Source organism: Lampris incognitus, chromosome 11 (genome assembly GCF_029633865.1).
Source record: "Lampris incognitus isolate fLamInc1 chromosome 11, fLamInc1.hap2, whole genome shotgun sequence".
NCBI classification, from domain to species: domain Eukaryota; kingdom Metazoa; phylum Chordata; class Actinopteri; order Lampriformes; family Lampridae; genus Lampris; species Lampris incognitus.
In genome coordinates this window covers 44,815,353-44,839,327 of record NC_079221.1, presented here as the reverse complement: position 1 = coordinate 44,839,327, position 23,975 = coordinate 44,815,353, and the positions used below count along the sequence as shown (strand labels likewise).

The following is a 23,975-nucleotide window of genomic DNA, read 5'->3' as shown; positions in this document are numbered from 1 at the left end:
TGCCCCAGGCACTCCCACTTTCATTGGCAGTGAATTGGTATTGTTTTAATGGTTTTTGATGTAATGTGATTGGACAACTCTCATGGCTGTCAATCATGCTCACACCCACCACGACCCCTCATCTCGACTGTCAATCATCCACTGTCTACCAACCCTGATAAAATCTATAGGCTACATTGTCCTTCTTAATAACTCTGTGACTGTGTGGACATTAAAGCAGCTGTCAGGTGTGCGCCCCCCCCCCCCACCCCAAAATATTTAGCACCAGCCGCCACTGATCTGCACTGTGTGGTGAAGGTGGCTCAGGATGGAGCTCCCCAAACTGGACACCATCCATGCCAGTTGACTGAGGAAGAAAGCGAGCAGCATCATCAGGGACACCACACCCCGGCCACGCCGTTTTGACCTGCTGCTGTCTTCTAACGGTTCAGGACAATCAGAATCGGGACAATCAAACTACTTTGCCCGGGTAGCAGGTGTAATCACCATGCGAAAGTAGTCTACCTGGGTCTCCCATGGAGGCGGTGAAGAGGCTTCTTAAGCAGGAGGAAACACTGCAGCAAATAGAGTACAACTTTAGAAATGTCAGCGAGCGGCTTTGTTTAGCGTTTTGTCACACGGTTATTGGGAGGAAAAGGTAGTGATTATTTCCTATTAGGAGTATTTCTCTGTTTTTTGTCTGTGTAGACGATGGGACAACGACGAAGAGGCAGTCTTGTAGGAAAAAATATTTGGACAGGGTTCACACACAAAAATACACACACACACACACACAAAATCCCACAATTTTGCCTGGCTTAAGCTAAGAGTGTCCCTAACATTTCTTATTCATGAGGATAACTTGGCTAAGCTTGATTGAAAGGTGCAACGGAGGGAGCCCTATCCTCTACTTAGCCCAGCGTTCAAGAGCCAGAGACCCTCGCAACACTTAGACGGTCCAGTCACTGCTCCCTGCATGCGGTGAAATAGTAAAAAATAAATAAATAAATAAAAAATCAATGAATACAGTATCACCATATACTAGCAACAAACTCTTTTCATTCCCAACAATTTGAATCCGTGGCGGACTGAGGGTGGGTGTCAGTACTGACGGGCCCCACTATAAGCCTTCTTCCGATTAGTTAACTGATGTAGTTAAGAACCTTTACTCTCATGTCAGTTATGGATCGTATTGATCATTTTACACCCCTCCCGGGAGCCAGTTGCAGAGAGACGAGGGGTTAATATGACGGGGACATCACAGACCTCATGACAGACGAGGCTGCTGGAGGACCGCAAGGGTGCTGGTCTGTGCTGTGTGACGCACAGAGGTGGATTCACCCTGTTTGGCTTATTTTCTCTCTCGGCAGCACATAGTATGATGACAAATCTCACAGAGCCGGGACATTTTTTTCATTTTTATTTTTTTTTGGCTAACATTCATCCACCAGCTGTCTTTGCTGTAGAAACGAGCTCTCTGAACTAGTGAGAAGAGCTGCATTGTGTTACGAGAGTCATTATTGGTGGGTTTTTTTAATTTTATGAAGTTGAATGAGACCTCTAGAGTATACATTCTTCCCATTCAGACTTGTTCTATATATTGACTGGATCCCGGACATGCCTTTACTTGTCCTTGTAAAACCTAACCCTTGACTTTTTTATCCTTTACATTTCTTTTTACTGAGTTATACTCTTTACATATTGTGCGTCTGTAATCTTAAATTCAATTTGCTTGTTTCAATTTGGCCCTGGGCAAAGCAATCAGATAAAAAGATGTTTTATTGCACACACACACACACACACATACACACACACACATATATATATATATATATATATATATATATATATATATATATATATATATATATATATATATACACCCCTGCACTGGGGATGATGCAAAAGCCAGTGCATTTAGTGGCGGTCCCAACCCTGGATAAATGAGGAGAGTTGCATCAGGGAGGGCATCCGGCGTAAAACCTTTGCCACGGATCATAAATCAGATTTCCATACCGGCCCGGATTACCAATCACCGCCACCAGTACTGTTGACCAACAGGGTGCTGGTGGAAGTTATAATACAGTTGGGCGAAGGAGAAGTTGAGGGGGAAGACGTGTCCACAGGCAGTGGGAGAGGAGGAAAGGTAGGAGTGTGGAGGTGAGAGTCAGAACTTTGAATGTTGGCACTATGACTGGTATAGAGAGAGAGCTGGCTGATATGATGGAGAGAAGGAAGGTAGATATACTGTATGTGCAAGAGACCAGGTGGAAGGGGAGTAAGGCCAGGAGCATCAGAGATGGGTTCAGATTCTTCTACCACAGTGTGGATGGGAGGAGAAATAGGGTAGGGGTAATTCTGAGGGAAGAGGATGTCAAGAGTGTGTTGGAGGGGAAGAGAGTGTCAGACAGAGTGATGAGTATGAAGCTGGAAATCAAAGGTGTGTTGATGAATGTTGAGTGTGAGATGGAAGAGAAAGAAGAATTCTGGAGTGAGTTGGATGAAGTGGTGGAGAGGGTACCCAAGGAGGAGAGAGTGCTGATCGGAGTGGACTTCAATGGGCATTTTGGTGAAGGGAACGGAGCTGATGGGTAGGTGATGGGTAGGTATGGTGTCAAGGAGAGAAATGTGGGAGGGCAGATGGTGGTGGATTTTGCAAAAAGGATGGAAGTGAAATGGCTGTGGTAAATACATATTTCAAGAAGAGGAAGGAACACAGGCTGACGTATAAAAGTGGAGGAAGGTGCACGCAGTTGGACTATATCTTAGCAGGAGGTGCAATGTGAAAGAGAGAAGAGGGGAGAACGTAGCTAGGCAGCATTGGATGGTGGTCTGTAGGATGACTTTGGATATCTAGAAGAGGAAGAGAGTGAAGGCAGAAACAAGGAAGTTGAAGATGGAAGATTGTTGTGTGGAGTTCAGAGAGGAGTTAAGACAGGCACTGGGTGGTAGTGAAGAGTTGCTGGATAGCTGGGCAGCCACTGCAGAAATAGTGAGGGAGACAGCTAGGAAGGTGCTTGACGTGTCATCAGGACAGAGGAAGGAAGACGAGGAGATTTGGTGGTGGAATGAGGAAGTATAGGGCTGGCGAAGAAGTGGGATAGTCAGAGAGATGAAGAAAGTAGACAGGAGTACAAGGAGATGCAGCATAAAGAGAGAGGTGGAGAAGTGTGCTGAGAAGGTGGAAGGAGTACTTTGAGGGGCTGGTGAATGATGAAAATGAGAGAGAGAGAGAGAGAAGGTTGGATGATGTGGGTACAGTGAATCAGGAAGTGTGTCGCGGATTAGCAAGGAGGAAGTGAAGGCAGCGATGAAGAGGATGAAGAGTGGAAAGGCGCTTGGTCCAGATGACATACCTGTGGAGGCATGAAGGTGTTGAGGGGAGACGGTCGTGGAGTTTCCAGCAAAATAGTTTAACACAGTCTTGGAAAGTAAGAGGATGCTTGAGGAGTGGAGAATTGTACCAGTACCTAATTTTTAAGAATTAACAATAAAATCACCAGTTTGTGTTACTTGGTTTCAACAAAAGGACCGGCTAATGGCTAGTGTAGCTAAGAATTCACTTTTCCGTTTCCCATGCTAGCTTTTTGGAAGAGACACAGCTGGGACCCAACAAGGAACCTTGGATATGAAACATTAATCCAACAAAATTAGGAAGTGTGTGTGTGTGTGTGTGTGTGTGTGTACGTGAGAGAGAGAGAGAGATTTTCTGCATCAGGCCATTCTTGTGGGTACTTCTCTATAGCGCTGTTGTACAACACTTGTTATGTAACAAGGTATATAGTGTGTTGTTGCTGTAACTTGGTATCTGGGATGCGATGCTGCTGTTGCTGCAGCGTGAACTATTGACGGGTATAATGCATTCGTTAACCCACCCACCCAATATCACCACCAGCCATCACTGGTCAACACTACTGTAGTATTTATTATGCAACAGTTAGTTCCAACCAAGTCATTTGATTGGACAAGAGGCATTCCATGCGTGCTGGTTTTCAGTATAACAGCACTGGGACTTTTAACTATATGTATCCCTCCGCCACACGGGTGTTCTATTAATAACCGTTAATTAGGCCACATTTATGGTTGTTATCAATATCAGATTGTAGCACATTTGCATACAGAGACTACGATGTGAATTGTGATTAACTGTATAATGAACGAGTCGCGGAACATAAAAACCCCAACAAAAACGTACGTGTGTTGCAGGCCTGAAAGCTCGCTAAAAAAATTAGTGGAGACCATCCACCGAGAGCAGGAAACGGTGGAGCAACGTACTGTCTGACTGCTCATCGGGAATCACACGTGCCACCCACCCAAGTGACTCAACAGACTCTTATTTCACTGGCCGCGCGATACATGGAAACATCCAGATTAATGGACAATGACACAAAGTAGCTAGCCAGCGGTAACGTGTGTAGCCCTGTACAAAGCAGCAAGCCGTGCAGGAAAATGTCTGTGTTCAGGTTGCCAGGCAACAGTCCATGTTCAAGTTGTGCAACTATTTGTTGGCGGAGCTAAATAACGAATTAAACAAACAAACAAATCATAACCTGCCGTCACTTATCACTGTTAACTAAAAATGGGGATTGTAGAACTGTTGCATAAATTCACAGTGAATGAAGTTTGAGTCATGCACATTTAGCCGGTGTTCATCTATGGAACCAGCACGGGGAGCCGGTTTTATCTAAACCGTCTACATGAACTAGTGACATTACACGGCCTGCGAGACCCAGTACGCTTTTGCTGTTCCCTAGGTTGTGATTGTAGAGCCCCACCGCAAACATTATTTTTTGCTACACAGTATATGTTGGATGCACTTCATGAACAATCTATATGTGATCTAGTGCATATTCTCAGTGTGTATTCCCAGCATATATTTTCCTTCCAGTGGAAGTCTTTTGGGTTTACTGCACATTCAAGTTGTTTTATAAAGCATTCAAAGTGAATTGCAGCAAGTGGAATTGCCAGGATTAAATTTCGGCAAAATCATTTCAGAACATTTAACCCTCGCGTTGTCCACACACCCTGTATACTGCCCTTGTCTTAAGGGTCGTTTATGACCCGCCTCCATTAAACCTCCAAATCAAAGCAACGTAATTTAATTTTAAACCCTAAATCTGTTTTGTACGAAGAAACAACCTGTCATTCATCACAAACCTTGTGGCTATCTGGGTTTTCCCTCTTCACAGTGCAGAAAGACTGCTTTTAATCAGTGCACACCACTCGTTTTTATAGGGTCACACATGACCCCCACCTGTCTTAGGGTCAAAAAGGACCCTAAGACAGTCTTAGTACCCTAGCGGTGTACAGCTTTCATAATGTTTCACTTTTTCTAATGTTGGGGTCACTCTGGGAAAAGTCATCAAATTTCAGGTTGAACCCCCCCCCCCCCCATAATTTAGAGTCTGAACACTGTTATGGGCCTTTTTGACCCGTAAGACGACAGAACATTTAACAGGATTAAAACTGTTAACTCTGAACTGTGTGTTTAAAAAGGTTCATAGATGTCTTTACGGGCACTTTTGCCAAAATTACGATTGGAATATTTATTGTATTAAAGTCATAAACCTTTGGCCAAGTACACTGCTTGTTTGTATGGATCCATACAATTTTCCTCCATGAATGATTACAGATATAGTGGTACCTCTGCACGGTCCCATTAACTACAATACACACGACTCAACAACCATGCACTCCTCAGCCACGGTCATATCGGCATGGCACACCAAGCCTAATGTTTCTTCCGCTGTTCAAGTCCATTTTTTGCTCTTGTCCTTTGCACCCTGACGGCTACACACAAACGACGGTGCTTGTTGCATTTTGCAAAGCTCACAACGTGATGAAATCCTTCCTCCGTTGTGTATTTATGCACGTTAGTGTCTCACCGATCCATTAGCAGGGTCTGAAATTAACTTTCTGGTCTACCGGCCAAGGGGACTGGTAGATTAAAAAAAATCTACCGGCCAAGCATATTTTTTACCGGCCAAAATAATTAGTAGCCTTTTTTTGTGCCAGACATACATTTTCAGTACATATCAGTGAGGGAATAAGGTATTGTGTTGAATAAAAACTTTTAAAAATGTGACAAGAGCAGATCTGAAGCAAGAATATGTTCATGTGAAATTAGCCAGTGGTTAAAAGATAAGAGATTACAAGTATGATTTCATGTTTTATTTGCAGTATTATTATAACTACTCGAGTGCTCCACATGGCCATCCCTAGTCCCAGACTACTTCTCGCTCTACAGCAGCCACTCTCTTTGCAGCGTCCATGAAGTCTGGCCTCCTGCTCCTGACAGTCTTGGCGCCACAGATCAACAGCACTGGTTGGGTCATACTCCCTGATCTCGGGGGGTGACAGCTGCACCATCAGTAGATCCGAGAGTGTGTCTGAGTTGAGGTCGGACCGCCAATCAGTTTTAACCCGCTTCATGGTGTTGAAGCTAGCACACGGCTAACGTTAGTGCAGGCTAGGTGTCACATACTAGTGGGGTTACCAACATTCTATCCCAGCAAAATGGGACAGGAGGGACGGGAGGGCGGAGGTAATCAAGAAAAAATTGCCAGAGTAATAACCTACAAGATGGTTTGTATAGGTAGCCCAGAGGCTTATGTAATAATAATAACAATAATAATAATAAACTTTATCTGTACAGAACTTTTCATACAAACAATGTAGCCCAAAGTTATTTTACATTTTAACACAGAATATACTATAGTAGGTTAAAGATATAGAGTAAACATGTGTGTTAAAAATATATCCATACATATAATAATAATAATAACTTTATCTATCGAGCACGTTTTGCTGTTATTGTTACAGTCCATGCTGTTGTTGCTCAGTCCGTGTTTAACGGTATGATATACAGATGAAATCTCGCGCGCAGCAACTTTGTAATTTCCAGCAGTGGTCGTGGCGAGGAACTTGCTAATGCTAGACGCACCTTTAGCTTGTGTAGGCCTCTTGTGCGTGGCGGCACGTTGCTTCACATCGTTTTTGAGGAGGGTACACATACGGGCCAGTCAGTTTAAAATGATGCTTCTTTCCAACGGAGTGCCACCCATCAGTATTCTCACACAGCACACATAGGCCAGATTTAAAGGCAGTACATGTGCATGTATGAAATGTTTTTTGAATCATTCAGATACGGGACAAATGTCGTCCCGTACAGGATGAACCACTTTTGATCTAAATACGGGGCGTCCCGGCTAATACGGGACAGTTGGCAACCCTACATACTAGTGCTAGCTGGCTAACGTTAGCTAGCTACAGCCAGCACTTTGTTTACACTGTAAAAGGACATTTTGAGATGAAAAACTAAATTCACTCACTCGCACATCCATTCGAAGTGGGAGAGTGGCCTCGCCTTCTTGCCAATGGCATGCACAGTCCTAAACATGTTCTGCATTCTCATGCTGGTCTGCTCGGACATGGCTATTAGCGCCTCTACGGAGGATGTTGCGAGGCCAGGCTCCGATTGAGCCTGAGAGGCCTTCATACAGGTGATGTGACATCTGGAGGTCTCATGTTCCTTGATGTTTTCTACCTTCATTATGTTGTTACCGATGAGTTGCTCCGTCTGTCGGAGCAACTCATTATCACGGTCTGTGCGTTATACTCCAGCCAGCCTCTCGCAGCTCCTTCATCGCCATACCTCCACTTTTCACTAAACTTTCTTTCTTTCGGTTTGGTGGTGGTGGTGGCTTCTTCCTCCTCTTCGGGGCATGGTTGTCTTTTTGATGGTGGTTTTGCACCTTCTAAGTATCGCCACGTAACTGGTGTTGCTGGCTAACGTTAGTTAAAAGAACAGAGTAGGCTAGTACCGAGTTTGACGGGTCCTGCTGTCGCTGTTCCCTTCAAGTGTGTGCGTAGCGTTACCCGCCAGTAGCGTCTAGCAACATGCTAATGCACTTTGATTGGTTAATTTCTGTATTGTTGTTGCTATGTTGTTGTTGTTGCTAAGGAGAGAGAGAGAGCGAGAGCGATGGGGGGGATTAAGTGGTTGGATTTCACTTTTTCTGTTACTCGCCACGTGGCGGGTAGGCTTCTGAGATTTACTCACCAATCAGGAAACCTACTCGAATTTGGCGAGTGGCAAGTCTTTAGCCTACTATAGTATCTTCTGTGTTGAAATGTGAAATCAATTTGGGCTACATTGTTTGTATGATAAGTCCTATACAAATGGACCATAAAATACGTAATCGTTACATATTTTCTGGTCCATTAGCTTGTTGCTGTTTAGAACTACACCGAGAGACAGAAGGCGGACGCGCCCCCACTATTTTCCCAGACACTGCAGTCCCAACTGATGTCGTACCTGGAGCTAGGATGGAAATGACAACAGTGCCTTGTGATTCCACAAATAGTTGTTTGGGTCACCGCATCGCTTTACATACCATCCCGGTTGTTCAGAGACCAGTCAAGAGCGTCGCACAACTACTAATTAACTGCCTCTCCATCAAAAGGCAGAGAGATGGAGAGAACAGCAGATTCAGGCCATGGATTCTCTGCACAAGTTCACTTTCGCTCCGTGGCTCGAGGCCATGGATGGCACTTCAAACGGCGGGCTGACTCTCTAGTGAGCCCATGCTCGGGCTCCCCCAGTGCTGGTCTGAACTTGGCGCTGTTATAAAAAAGACTGGCTTGGCAAAAAAGCTTGTAGTGGACCACTAAGATTCCCCAAGTGTAGCGCAACATGTAAGAGGAACGCGAGATGGAACATAACACACCAGAACATGGCTGCACATCCAGCTGAGTGCGTTCTGTGCTTTTTTTTTTATTCCTTCGAACTCTGGGGAATCTCCGGGAAGAAATGGTGGAAGAGAACAATGAGAAAGATCTGAATTATTAAGTGGGAGCGAGAGAGACAGACAGAGACAGAGAAGTCGGAGGGGGAACTCGTAAACTCGCTGTTTTAGTTCTCCCCCTTCAAAGCCCAGTTAAAAATTGCGCGCTCACACTAAAGAGTACAATCCTTGACACATTCAGCAGAGCGTAATGAACACAATGATGTACACATCTCAAAGCCTGTGCCGTGCCTCCTTGTCGTTCTACAAACGGAGCTTTATTTTGCTCCCAATAATTCCAATAATACTCAGCGTGGAAATGTGGGTGCTAGAAACAGCTTCCGAGTACTTGTATGTGTGCCACGGTAACTCGGTCTGTCAGAGAGCTACTCAGCGGAAGTCAGTAGCTAACACATTTTGCATTTGACAACCCTCATTCTGTTGACATTCATGGCATTGCATTACTCCGGCTGTTAAATTGTTAATCTCATTACCCATGCTTCTTTGTGTATGAGGAGCAGAGGTTCTGTAACAAGAGAAACACTTCTGGCACCGCGGCTTCACTTGAGACCGAACAAATGGTGAAAAACCTTCGCCCGGCCTTCATCACGGTGGGGGGGGGAGGGGGCACAGCCCTGATAAAAACACACCTAGTGTCAATTACCGCTCACAAATCCTTTGAAAGAGGAAAATAAAATGTGATTCTCGTTTCATTTCTCACCGATGTGACAGTCTGTGGGATAGATTTTAGTTTCAGATCCATCACATGATCCTCATGGTAATCCATTGTGAACGTGTAGGCCAGGTGAGAAGCATTGGTGCTGCCAGTTGGCACTGACGTCGCCACCTCAGTCTTCCTTTGGTTTTAGTTTTTCATATTAAAAGCCTCATCTATATCTGACCTCAAGGTTTCAATGCCCGAATAGGGAAAACCTGCAAGAGGGAGGGTGGGGGCGCTTGTTTGCGGGGGTGGGGGGATGGAGGAAATAGCATGATCCTCCCACGCGCTACGTCCCCCTGGCGAAACTCCTCACTGTCAGGTGAAAAGAAGCGGCCGGCGACTCCACATGTATGGGAGGAGGCATGTGGTAGTCTGCAGCCCTCCCCGGATCGGCAGAGGGGGTGGAGCAGCGACCGGGACGGCTCAGAAGAGTGGGGTAATTGGCCAAGTGAAATTGGGGAGGAAAAAAAAAAAAAGGGGGGGGGCTCATCTATATTTGACCTCAAGCTCTCAATGTCTAAATAAAGAAGACTTGCAAGGGTAAGGTTGCATTGCTTTAAAAATAAGCAGGGAAACCAATACAGAAAAAAAACTGATTTGTCCAATCTCCCATATAGCTAAATGATGGGAATGCTAAAACAACCCTCATTAAAAAAACAGTAAAGTCCCCAACAAAAATACTTTCCAAAAGACTACAAACACTTCCATGCCCATTGGTCTGTGCATAACATTCAGTACGCCGTTACCCAGGCACACATGGTGTTGATAGCGATCAGTGTCTGGGGGAGGCCGCCGACTCTTCCAAAATGTCAGTGCTTTATAAAAGATTGCAAACAGAGCAACGTTTAATTGATTCGGGGACATTTCATCAATACTTATGTCAAGCAATATGCCACACTATCAAAGCACAAGTCCCGAGATGAGGTAATTTACCACCGAGTACAAGAATGCAGTACCATTACTGGTACTGCAAAAACATATATATATATATATATGTATATTCGGTGAAAAAAGACCAGCACTTTTTGAAACAGAAACTGAATGGGTAGGGACCATTAATGTGGTTCAAAAATCTGCTAATGGAGAAAACTTAAATTAAGAAGATGACGGAGTATGTGAGACATACACGTGACTTCCGGTCAGCACGGCTGACTGCATCTGTTCATACGGTTCAGTGATGGTCTAGATGCTACGCTCTCATCTTTATACGGGGGAAGATCCCTTCATGAGCGATCTGGCCACGTTAAAACAAGTCCTTTCTCCAGACCTGCACTGCACCGAGAGGGCTGAAGTGACGAACCGAACATCAGAGGGCAAAAATCAGCTCCTCACCTGTGAGATTTTTGAGGCCCAACTGGCGCAGGCCGAAGTTTCCATCGCGTCGGTAGTTGAGGAAGATAGCGAGGGCGTAGCGGTCCTCATACAGCTTAGTCCCTCTGATGATCCTGAGGTTCTCCAACGGCAGGTAGTCGAACTGGTTCAGAGCCACCAGCACATAACCCGTCACCTCCCGGATGGACTGTGGAACGAGCGCAGAAGTTGGAGGTGGAGAGAATGCATGCGGGGGAAGAAAGAAAGCAAGAAAGAGTTAGACGTGCATGCATCGCTGACAGTATTCATAAACAAGGTCACTTTCAACACTTTAAATCAACCAGCCAGCCACCTCAGAACATCCAGTTTGGGTCATTAGGGTCACGGCTGCGCCAGAAAACTTGGCACACAGAGTATGAGCTCGTGTCCAGGGCTTGGCCTGGGGTGACTGAGCCGCAAGGACAGTCAACGCTTCACACTTTAAAATGTCATCTAGGAGGGAATATAATGGCTGTTGAGATTTGGGCATGGAGCCACCAGGCTGGGGCTACTGCTGTATGAATCAAAGTGACAGGCCAAGTCTCCCCACCCCCACTATCCTGTTGGCTGTCATTAGCAGACAAGAAGTCAGAGTCACTTTCAGACGGAGCTCTTTCTGCACTGGTTTACTGATGCTGATAATCGACAGGACCGTGTGTGAAATGGCGGCGCCGATGACGAACGGAGAGGGAAAAAGTCCCGAGGAGGGCCCTGGCGGTGTTGCCACGGCAGCTGACAGCTGTCAGCGGACGTGGCCATCAGCCACCAGAGCAAGCAGCAGTCACAGCTCTGTCATCATTACTGCACTGATTACCCTTAATAGGCATGGACAGAGCAGGGACCGCTGTGTCGAGAGTGAGACGAGCCCGGGCCAGCGACATGCCATCGCAGAGCTCCGAAGTTTTGGGCTTGGTCGTGCACTGAAGTTTGGGGGATAACTCACTCCGTGCCGCTCTGCTGGGGGACTTGAAGGTCATCCTAAGCCGGCCGTGGCAGTGTAGCTCACGGTCCTGGCAAGCAAGGGACGGAGTGACCCTGCCTAAACCCACCACCTCCACTTGGAATCCAAGAAACCTTTTCTTGCCGCAGCAATAAGCATCCCCGTTAAGATGATAAAGACACCTCCCTAGTCACCTAGCAACCTCTAAAACAGTAGTAGTAATAATAATAATAGTAATAGTAATAATAATAATAATCCCTACATAGGAAAAAAAAGTGAGTGGGATGTGTAGGACGCATAGCAAGTAAAATATATACAGGACTATATGGGAGCCTCAGTGGCTAATTTGATTTAGGGATTTACTGGCTGATATTTTCTTCAAGGCTCATTTCACAGGTGCTTTTGTTCACTTTCGGGGGCTGTTTATTCTCCCTTCCTCGCCAGTTTATTTTCAAGGTACCGAATCGATACTTTACAAAGTGCAGGCTGCGCATAGGGAGACAGGGGAGAGGGTGGCAGGTACACACTGTTCTCCCTCTCTCCCCAGATTGTTTGTTCAATAATGAACAACGGGGAAAAAAGGGAAACAACTTGTAGTGATTACAGACCCAAGCTGAGCTAATGGCCAAACCCGCCCCGCGTGGTCACTTTCATTAAACACCAATCAACAAAACAAGCACACTCCACCGATGATGCAGGCCAACTATACTGCGGCCTCCACGGTACACTCACTTCCCGGAAGCAGATTAGGGTTTTATCGTGGATCGCGATAAAAAAATTTAAAAAAAAAACACTCGTGAGAAGTTGATCGTGGTATATTTACATTATCAGGCCAATCGTGAATATCCTCACGAGTGACTTGAAATCGACTCCGCGCGCAACTGTAGTCCACTGACTTCCGGTTTCTGCCGCAGCGGTCACACCAGTTTCCTGTTTGTTGGCGCGCGCTTTTGACGATGGCGTATTTTTCGCGATGCCTGCGAGACGTACCATGGAGAAATGTCAACGACACGCACAGAGCTGTCGACAACCATTCCCCTGCACCTACCGGCTCACCCTCATCCTTGTGGACGTAACTTGACGTGTACACCTTGAAACCTCTCACCCTTTGCTGGTAGGTGCAGCCGAAAGTTTGCTGACCGTTCTGTGCATGTCGTTGACATTTATCCATGGGAAATCTTGCAGGCATCGTGAAAAATATGCCATTGTCAATAGCGCACGCCAACATACAGGAAACTGGCATGACTTCTGCGGTAGAAACCGGAAGTCAGTGGACTACAGTTACGCACAGAGCTTCTTTTTTTTTATTTCACCGCCATTACTGCGGTGGCATCTCCCTACAATACACACGTGAGTGAATGCAAGTTGTCATAAGAAGTGTACAATTTTCTATTCTTACCTTCAATTTCTATGTAACATTACTTTTGACAGTGGCGTCTAGGAGCTTGGGAAGAACCTGTGCAGTTATCAGCTGCTCCAACAGCAGTGGCAAACTTCAACTTTGGATAAAAAAAAAACTGAATGCAAAAAAAAACACAGGGCTTTACTTCGTGAAGAGTGCACCTGTCTGAGACCATACTCTGTACATACGAGTCCCTGGGCGTGCAGAGGACCAGCAGACTTGCCAGAAGTGGATAAAGAGTATGTCTTTGGACTGTGGGAGGAAACCGGAGCACCCGGAGGAAACCCATGCGGACACGAGGAGAACATGCAAACTCCACACAGAGGGCGACCCGGGATGACCCGTAAGCTTGGGCTACCCCGCGGCTCAAACCCAGAACCTCCTTGCTGTGAGGCGGCCGCGCTAACCACTGCGCCACCTGTAGCGATATAATGCTACGTATATCCACTGGAACTACACTAGGTGTTATGTACTACCCGGACTGTTATTATGGTCACCCCACTACCATGTATGGTTATTACGTCTGCCTACTGAGCCACGATTAAACCGGAGTTCTATAACCCGGTGTGGTCATTGATCCTCTACCAGTACTACCCCAAGTATTACTTCACCACCGTGCCACCTAAGACCAGTCCAAAGCCACGTAGGTCAGGTGAATGGGCCATACTAAATTGTCCCAAGGCCCGGCAGCCTGTACAGGGTGTCCCCCCGCCTGCCACCCAATGACTACCGGGATAGGCCCGAGCATCCCCGAGATCCTGAAAGCAGGATAAGCGGTTCGGATAATGGATGGATGGATGGGTAAAGAGTATTAAAAGAAAGGGTTGCGTTCCCAATAACAACTTGGTTGATTTTGCTTAACAGTAGTCCATCTCTATTCATCTCACAATGACTAGCATGCACCTGCCCAGTCTAACACGGTGAAACAATTAACACCAGCTAAATTAAGACTGCTTAGCTAGCTAACGTTAAGTGGGCTAATAAGACGTCTAGGGGCTGCGGTGGTCGCACGGAGTAAATGAACTTACTAACGGTGGCAATATTGTGAAATGTAACTTTAGCTGCTCTGACTAGGGAAACCTAATGACCACAAAGTAAACATTCAGTCAGCATCACAAACAACACATACAATGGTGTAGGGCGGCCCTGTGTGGGTTGTTTTTTTTTAACCATAGAAAACTTAACTGTTATTTGGCAGGCCGTCAATAATGTCTACATTTTATGCCAAAGTTTGTCATCAATTAGCTGAGTTAATTTAGAAAGTCAAGAACCTTTACAAAAGCATACACCTCTACTCGTTTGGAATTAAAGGTTATTGTTCCATTTCGTGTTGCTGTGGGATATCGAGAGGCTTTGATTGGCGCAAAGCAATTTCTATGACATGACACAAAATAGGCGGCACGGTGGCGCAGTGGTTAGCGCGGTCGCCTCACAGCAAGAAGGTCCTGGGTTTGAGCCCCAGGGTGGTCCAACCTTGGGGGTCATCCTGGGTCGTCCTGTGTGGAGTTTGCATGTTCTCCCTGTGTCTGCGTGGGTTTCCTCCCACAGTCCAAAGACATGTAGGTCAGGTGAATCGGCCATACTAGATTGTCCCTAGGTATGAATGTGTGTGTGTGTGTATGTCGGCCCTGTGTGATGGCCTGGCGGCCTGTCCAGGGTGTCTCCCCGCCTGCCGCCCAATGACTGCTGGGATAGGCTCCAGCATCCCCGAGATCCTGAGAGCAGGATAAGCGGTTCGGATAATGGATGGATGAAACAAAATATACAGTAATGGCCATCCATCCATCCATTATCGAAACCGCTTATCCCAACCGGGGTCGCGGGATGCTGGAGCCTATCCCAGCAGTCATTGTGAGGCAGGCGGGGAGACACCCTGGACAGGCCGCCAGTTCATCACAGGGCCAACACACACACATTCACACCTAGGGACAATTTAGTACGGCGGATCCACCTGACCTGCATGTCTTTGGACTGTGGGAGGAAAGCGGAGCACCCGGAGGAAACCCCAAGGTTGGACTACCCCGGGGGCTCGAACCCAGGGCCTTCTTGCTGTGAGGCGACCGTGCTAACCACTGCGCCACCGTGCTACTCGTCCTCATTATTCTTTACCACTTCTGAGGTGTGCGGACAACACATCCAGGGCGGTAAACCAACGAAAGAGCCCCCATACCTTGTATTGCGGATGGGATCTGAACATCACGTAAGTTTGATTCCTCTTTCCCTGGAGTTACCATAGGTTCAATTCATTGTCTCCAACATTTTGTGTTGTTGTTATACAACCAATGGTTTCACAGGTGGCACATTTCTGTGCCCCCAGCAGTAAAGGTACGACTCAGTCATTTATTTAACCAACACTACACTGCACAAGCAGACCGGTAACTCCCTCGCCACATGTAAAACGTAAACTGATGTCGGCGTGGTCTTCTCCCTGTTAGGAAAAGCCTCAACAACGAGCTGCATGGGCGGAGCTTCATCTTCACATCTCTGATCCCAAATGAGGTCCGGTTTCGGGTAAGTGCCAGAAACACATCTCAGAATGGGCCAGGACTCAGCCGGCCTTGGCCCGTTCGATTTTTCGCCCGGTCAGAAAAACACTTGGCGTTAGTGTGAACGCTGCATGACAACAGTTGGACACCGACAGCATGCACAATGAGCTGCATCACCCCCAACCCCAACCCCCCCAGGAGAGGACGGTGTCAAAGTCCTAGAAAGACCAGGCAAGACAGAGAAAGAGCGAGAGACAGATTCAATAGATTAACAGGGATTTCTCCCCCCCCCCTCCCCCCCCCCCCAGAGCCGGGGCATTTGGGAGAGGAAGTGTGCCAGCGGAACAAAACCCTCACTTGAGTCACTGAGACGTGCCTCGTTTTGAAATGGAGTCCTTCAAACCCCCCCCCCCCTCCCCCCCCCAACTTCCAAGATGACGGCGGCAGTAGCAGTGGTGGGGTGGAGTCAGCGGAGGGGGGGGGGGGGAGAGAGAGAAGCGCCTGCGGTGGGGAACGTTACGGGAGGAGGGGCTCAGTCAAGTGGATCGGAGTGGGTCTCCGTATATTTTAATGCATAATTAAAAACCCACCTGTTCCAGTTGAGAGGGAGAGGGAGAGAGAGGGAGAGAGAGGGAGAGAGAGAGGGAATGTGGGGAGGAGAAGGGGGGGGGGGTTGAAGGTGTAATGACAACATTAGTATGTCTGAATACACAAGCGAGATGGGAAACACAATTCATTTTCATAACGCATGCTAACACGCGCTGAAAGGAGTGGGTGAAGACAAATATGGTGGCGTGCACCGGGGGCTTAGGCAGGTCTTGCATCGCTAAGTCCTCATCCTCCATTTCCATACCTTCTCTCCTCCCCCGGGGGCTCACCCTACACACTACTACAAGCGGACAGAGTCAGTCCAGAATATTTACTCCAGTCAAACCGCAGCTAGGAGAGACCAACCACCGAGTGGCTGATGAGCGTTGTGTGTTGGAAAGCGACTCTCTACAGACGGGCCTTCACCCTCACTTGTGACGGCGGAGGACGAGTTGTTGGCCAAATGTATAGTGACATAATCCGGGTGGCGTAGCGGTCTATTCCGTTGCCTACCAACACGGGGATCGCCGGTTCGAGTCCCCGTGTCGCCTCCGGCTTGGTCAGGAGCGTCCCTACGGGTGGGAAGCCGGATGTGGGTGTGCGTCCTGGTCGCTGCACTAGCGCCTCCTCTGGTCGGCCGGTGACACCTGTTTGAGGGGGGAGGGGGGGACTGGGGGGATAAGTGTGAGCCTCCCACGCGCTACGTCCCCCCCTGGTGGTTAGGTGGCCGCACGACTGCCAGAGCATCTTCTGGGACGGAGACGATGACCTGAAGTTGAGACCCGAGCGTACAAGTAAATAACCTGTGGAAAAGTGGTGTCGTGACGTTGTTTATACATCCATTTATGTGTGTGTGTGTGTGTGTGTGTGTGTGTGTGTGTGTGTGTGTGTTTGTGATATACCAGTGTTCTGGGGACCCACTTTTGAAAAAATGACAACAGGCCTCATGTAGAAATCGTGAGAAGAGCAAATTTGTGCGTAAATGAATGTCCCTGACCACTTTGGCTACTGTTTCCATATCACCTCGTATTATTTGAAATGGTAAACAAGCCATTTCGAAGGGATGCAACTATGATAAATCACAACTTAGTTTTAATGCATGTATTATTCAAAACATGTACAAATGTTTAATACTTCAGTTAACAGGGGTTAACAGGCTAACTCGTTGTTTTTACTTCCTCTCGCCGGTAAAACACTACACACATTTGAAATGCTTCATAAACGAAACGAAATAAGTGCATTTAGGCACAGTTAACAGGCTCTCGTTTTTTCCTCATCAGTAAAGCAAACAGAATGTCCTCTAGCCTCCACAAGTGTGGGTCCTGGGTAAGACGCTAAACTGCAACCGCAGGCTGTAGAGGCGTAGCACCTTCCCTCAGCAAGGGCCCTTTGGCTAAGGACAACATCCCTATTGGTAGATCTGGTCCTCCTGCATGCCTCTATGGTACTTCCCATGGTGCCCAGTCCAGCCAACACATTGGGATAGGAGAAGGGAACTCTGAATTCAAACCCACCTGCTGCCTTGTGGGTGGATGCCTCTTTAGGCAAAGGCTAGGAGAAGGTAACTCTGAATTCAAACCCACCTGCTGCCTTGTGGGTGGATGCCTCTTTAGGCAAAGGCTAGGAGAAGGTAACTCTGAATTCTTGGGCACAGTCTACCCAGCTGTCAGTACCCGGAAAGGGTAAACCATGGGGCGGCTCCACTCAGTCAACTCGGCAGCAGTTCTGGCAAAAACCAACGGGATTCTTCTGCAGCCGCCTCAGCTACACTGTGCCACCGCACAACAGAAAATATCGCCAAGGGACACTATAGGGCACCAAATATTGTCATCATCTAGGGTGCAGCCTCACATTTGAGGCAGCTAGGGTGCAGCCTCAAATGTGCCCCCGACCAAGGCAACGGGAAGGGATAGCTGGAGTTGTTCCCCGGGCGATGTACGGCGGCTGCCCACTGCTCCTAGCTACACAGCTAGGATGGGTTAAATGCAGAGAGTAAATTTCATTCGTACACAATGACTAATAAAGATTATTCTATTCATATTAGATTCAATGTTATAAGTGCAATTATCAGAACAATGTGAACACTATTAAAAACATGTTTCTTGTTGAATGTTTTTGAGATGCTCATGCCTACTATCAGCACAAGTAGCTTCTTGTCACATGGGTAACTTGTCACATCGTTAATTTTGTAACGACCATGGACAACTACACTCGCTAGCCCTTGGCTAACAGGTCGGACCCATTAGGTGACTGGTTAACGAAGTCGCCCGTGGTGCGGGAGACCCAGGTTCGCGTTCCTGCCGCGGCGGTTCCCGGGCTGCCCCCCTCCCCGCCGAATTCGCTACATTGGTGTCAGACATGGGATGGTGAGACCGTGAGGCCATCGGAAGCGCGTGCGCCCAGAGTCGTGAGGAAGCGGTATGCTGAAGCATGGGGATGCTCCCTCACATGGTCTCTCAACACCAATTGTATCCTGAAGAAGGCACAAGAGAGACTTATTTTCTGAGGCGTCTCCAGAGTTTGGTATGAGTACCAAAACCCCTATGAACTTTTATCTCAGTACCATCAAGAGAGTGTTGACGGGCTGTACCACAGTGTGGTTTGGCAACCTGACTGCTCAGGACTGCAGACTGCTTCAAAGGACTGTAAAGACGGCAGCAAAAATTATTGGCATGGAACCACCACAACTTCATAATATTGACACCACTCGCTTCAAAAGGAAAGCCCAAAACATCATTAAGGACACCAGCCACCCCGCTCATGTTCTGTTCTCACTCCTTCCATCTAAAAAACACTACCGGGGCATCAAGTCACACCACCCGTCTCAGTAATAGTGTCTTTCCACAGGCAGTCAGGTCACTGAACAGCTGATGCACCCATATGCACCTTACATTGTTGTGTTATTGTGTACTGTATATTGTGTATCTAATGTATGAATTCACTGTGTACATAGTGTATGGTCTGTTTTTTGTTTTTTTGTTTTTCTTGAGGGGGTGTCCTTGGGTTCTTTGTCCTTGTGTCCCTTGTGTTAAGGCAGAGAGAGCCAGAGCAAAATAATTTCATTGTATTCTAAATACATACGGCGATACACTTGAACTGGAGTTGTGTGCAGGTGCTGTCCAAGAAATATAACCCCAATTGTCCCGTTGGGAGCGCTAAAATTAAAGGTCAACTCTGAAGAGTCATTATTCTTATGCCGGGAGTACAATTTTCATGCAACTTGGTACAGAAATCCATCTACCTTCACTTTAAAAATCTGCCTCAAGAACCACAAAGCCTGACTAGAGTTTCTGCCATATTTAATTTTTTTGAAAAAAAAAAATTTTTTTTGACGTCTGCTACACCATAGATCCAATTGCTACCAAATTTTCTATGGATCATTGTTGGACCTAGCTTATCAAAAATCGTATTTGGTTTGTAAGATATTGACCAGACCCTGTGATGGACTGGCGGCCTGTCCAGGGTGTCCCCCCGCCTGCCGCCCAATGACTGCTGGGACTGCTGGGATATTGACCAATGAATTTAAAAAGGGCATGGCTGAGCACATAAATACACCAAAGTCAACAACTGTTAGGGCCAATCATCACAAAACTTGCAGCGACATGTCCACGAAAGCGCCTGAAACGTACCTTGAAAGTTTCATTTAAATCGACTACTGGGGGGTACCACAAATGTCAAAAATAGTCGTGGCATAACACAAGTCACGTTTGTCCAATCATTACGAAAGTCTCAGGATATGTTTCATAACAATGTTGAACCAAGTGCATAAAACTGTTTTGAAATCGCTCAATAGGGGGCGCCACCAGTTCCAATCACATGCGTGGGCCTGCTTTCAGTCACCATTTGCAGCTACATTTTACAACTGACGTTACATTTTTTGTTATTACATAGAGAATAAAGAACCACAAAAAAAGGTACTACTGAGTACTGATACCGAATTCTAGGTACCGATACTGGTACCGGTTCAAATGTGAACCTTACCCAGCCCTACCTTCATAGGTCCACAGCTTTGACACATAAGTTCTGGAGATCAGAGAATCAAGTGCCCAGCTCAGCAAGAAACAATACAATTTGCATTAAACAAATTATAATATTCTCTCAGTGTTGAAAACAAGTACTGACACTAACTAAACATTTGATATCCTCAAATATGTTGCTGGAATTGGAGATTTTATTTCTGCGGATCGTGAAGAAGGTTACTAAGTCTACTGCAGTAGTAGTAGTAGCGACGAAGTCATTTTAACGGTGGCTTGCATAAGCATGGAGCAGTCAGAGCACCTTATCTATCCTGAAGTTAGTCCGTACACTTACTTTCTTTAGTGGTGATGTTAATTAATTCAGCAAGTTATGCAAATAAAACATATGGTAATATTACTGATAAAGCAGGGGCTTAAGCTGTGTTTTTTTTTCAAATCATTAGTTGCTATTGAAGCACACCGAGTTATTTTATATATGCAAAAAAAAAAAGCACCCTGAAGATGGCCCCCTGACAGATTTTTATATTCACTTACTTAGAGAACAGTCCCAAAATAGCCCCAAATAAAAGCTTGCACTATATTTGATTTAGCTACAGGAACTGGTTGAGAGTGATTATTGTCCTGGATGAGTCACTTTCCAAGAAAAAGTTGCAGTGCTTCCTGGAGGTTAGATTTGGACAGGACAACAATCGCACATTTCCCAACAATATGGTCCCACAGGAGGAGACAGACAGATGCTGTAGTCAACAAAAATACTTATTTTTTTTTAATACCAGGTGTTTCCTCTTTTCTGCGGGAATACTAACTATAAGCAGTAAGGCAGGGTCTGTCATCTGTGTGGATGTAAACACTCATTCTCAGTCCTAAAATTTAAACTTCGGTGCATTTAGTCCCGAGATACAATCTACGTTCCACAAAACCAACTGTACCGGTATCTACAGGCTTCATAAATCAGGAATTTACATAATTTGCATAGGTTGAGCTCCATGTCTCTTAATGATGCTCGTAAGCTGTCTTACCAGGGTTTTAAGGTTTTAGCTAAGTGCTCAGAAGGTGTGTTAGAGCTTATTAGAACGTGGCCGCACAGCAGGGTTAAAATTAGAGAATACGTCCAAGAAGACTAGACTCCCTTTTATCTGCTTCTCTGGATCCAGCGTGAACAGGAGAGAGAGAGCGAGAGAGAGAGAGAGAGAGAGAGAGAGAGAGAGAGAGAGAGAGAGAGAGAGAGAGAGAGAGAGAGAGAGAGAGAGAGAGAGAGAGAGAGAGAGAGAGAGAGAGAGAGAGAGAGAGAGAGAGTCTGACTGGAGGGGAGGCCAAGGAGAGACAGACAATGAGACAAGGAAGAAACAGACAGAGGAGACGAGAACATCAGAGAGAGGAGCAGGACAGAAGGGGTCTCTGATGAGCTGTGATTCCACCCTGTACATCTGTGGAGCCAGGTGGGATTAAACAGATATGGAGAATGAATGGAGCATCGCCTCGCTGTGTGTGCTCTCTGGCTTTAATCTCTCCACCTGCCTCTATCCTGGGGGTTATTCACACCAGTGTATCGCCGTTATCAGGGCGGCTATCGAGGATAATTATGTAGAAGTGTGTATTTCTGTGTGTACGGCTGACTAGTTTTAAGCCTCAACCACCCTCAGTTACAATCGCTATCCCCGTCATTTTACTATCCTGCAATATTACCGAGCTCACACCATTTAGTCCGCTACCTCAAGTTAGAATGTATGGTTTCTGGAGGTCTACAGCGAGGCCCTTAGCATGCCATAGACGGATACATACGAGATGAAAGATTTTTGAATCTGTCCTTAACAATGGCCGAACTGAGGTCAAGCCATTCCGCTCACAACAGAAAAGGGAAAACCGCCACCAGCTGTCAGCTGAGGCTGAAAATGATGGCATTACTGTCCAGTGTTGCTCTGTACAACTGGATTAGTTTAATAGTTACTCGTGAGTTTGGCAGTGGAAAGTTTATTCCTGTTTTAAAGGTTGCAGGTTACTCAGCGTCAGGTGATGTGACTAATCTATCCCCGTTGCCACCTTTGCCGGTATAAAACAGAACAAAGTCCTGCAGCTGGGGTATATAGTAGTTCAAACACCAGGCCCAAAGTAGGCTATTCAATATGTAACTAGCTAGAATAATCCTTGAATACTAGCCCAAAACCTAAGTACTGAATTCGGGGGGCGGGGGCAGCCGGGAACTGCCGCAGCCAGGACGCGAACCCGGGTCTCCCGCACCCCCGGCGACTACGTTAACGCGTCGACTAAAGGGTCCGACCCGTTAGCCAAGGGCTAGCTAGTCTATTGATCCATGATCGTTACACCTAGTCTTACTTATTCTTCAATTTTCCACAATCTAGCGTGACCGCTGAGTGCCTAAGAGCCCTACGAGACATGGCCGTGACAGTAAATACACTACCCCCCTCCTTCGGGGAAGCGTATCCCCACACTTCAGCACATCAGCTCCCTCACGCCTCTGGGCGCACGCACTTCCGATGGCCTCACCATCCCACTTCTGCCACCAAAGTAGCGAATTCAGGGAGCAGCCGAGAACCGCCGCAGCCAGGACGCGAACCCGGGTCTCCCGCACCCCGGGCGACTACATTAACCAGCTGACTGAAGGGTCCGACCCGTTAGCCAAGGGCTAGCGAGTCTATTGATACATGATCGTTACACCTATTCTTACTCATTCTTCAATTTTCCACAATCTAGCGTGACCGCTGAGTGCCTAAGAGCCCTACGAGACATGGCCGTGACAGTAAATACCCGTCCAGTCACACCCGCTGTCTCTTCTACCCCCACACATTTGCATTTGGTTTTGCAAATAGATGAAAACGAACGCCATTCGCTTGATGGTGTCAATGGTGGCGCTAACAGGTATGAATTCTACAGGTCCTCCAGTCACGTCCTTTAATTATCTTTAATCTACCGCGTCCTCATCGACAAGTCCAGGCAGGGCATGCAATGCTTAGGAAAGGGGGGGGCACTATTGGATCTGTCAATTATACACCGTACTGTGTCACTGTGTGTGAGAAATAGGTTGGGGGACAGCGTTGCTGTGGCAGTCGTGGATAAAGGGGCTGATATCTTCACCCCAAACATCTGTATCCTCCCCGATACTATTGTTGGCCTGTCCAACTCCTACTCCTTTATTCCATTACAGATAATGATCGATTTCATGGTGCTTATTGGTTTGGTTCCATAGTAATTAAGAACGTGTGCATCTTCTGCCTCTCTTTCTGTTCATCCTTCCGTCTACCATTTTCAGTTCTTGTGCCTATGCCTTCTAAGCCTTCTGCCATTCTCTTTTCCAGGCCTTTTCGCCTCCCTTCAGTGTCTCAAGACCATTAAATATGTGTTGTGCTAAAAGAACTGAATCTATATACTATCCATTCACTGAACACCAAGTCTTCAGATGTGCAGTAGTCTGCAAGACTAGACATGCAGCCACACTGTAAGCTCAGTAACTTACCCCACACTATAGGTGTGCCAAGAAATCTCACAGCCATGAAGCCTGCCTCTCTCCAGAATTTATGAAAAGCACCGCAAAGCCATTCTAACTTAGCACTGACTTGAGAGCCATTCATATTGAACACTGGATTAAAACCAAAACAGGGCCTTTGTGAAAATCCACTTCCTTTCAGAAAGGCGCTGAAGAAGTTGGAATATTCAGCTCTCGGGTACAAAATGTAGATCCCAATTTTGGTAATTCAGTGCAATTCAATTTCAGGGGTGTCGTTCAAACG

General features: G+C 46.6%; 1 protein-coding gene across 1 annotated transcript in view; it reads right to left on the bottom strand.

Moving 5' to 3' along the window:
- LOC130120391 (receptor tyrosine-protein kinase erbB-4-like) overlaps nucleotides 1–23,975 on the bottom strand; it is a 472,615-nt gene that overhangs the window by 239,909 nt on the left and 208,731 nt on the right. Inside the window, exon 3 of the mRNA XM_056288936.1 lies at nucleotides 10,819–11,005. Within this exon, the coding sequence (XP_056144911.1) occupies nucleotides 10,819–11,005 (187 nt within the window). The remainder of the gene's footprint in view (nucleotides 1–10,818; nucleotides 11,006–23,975) is intronic.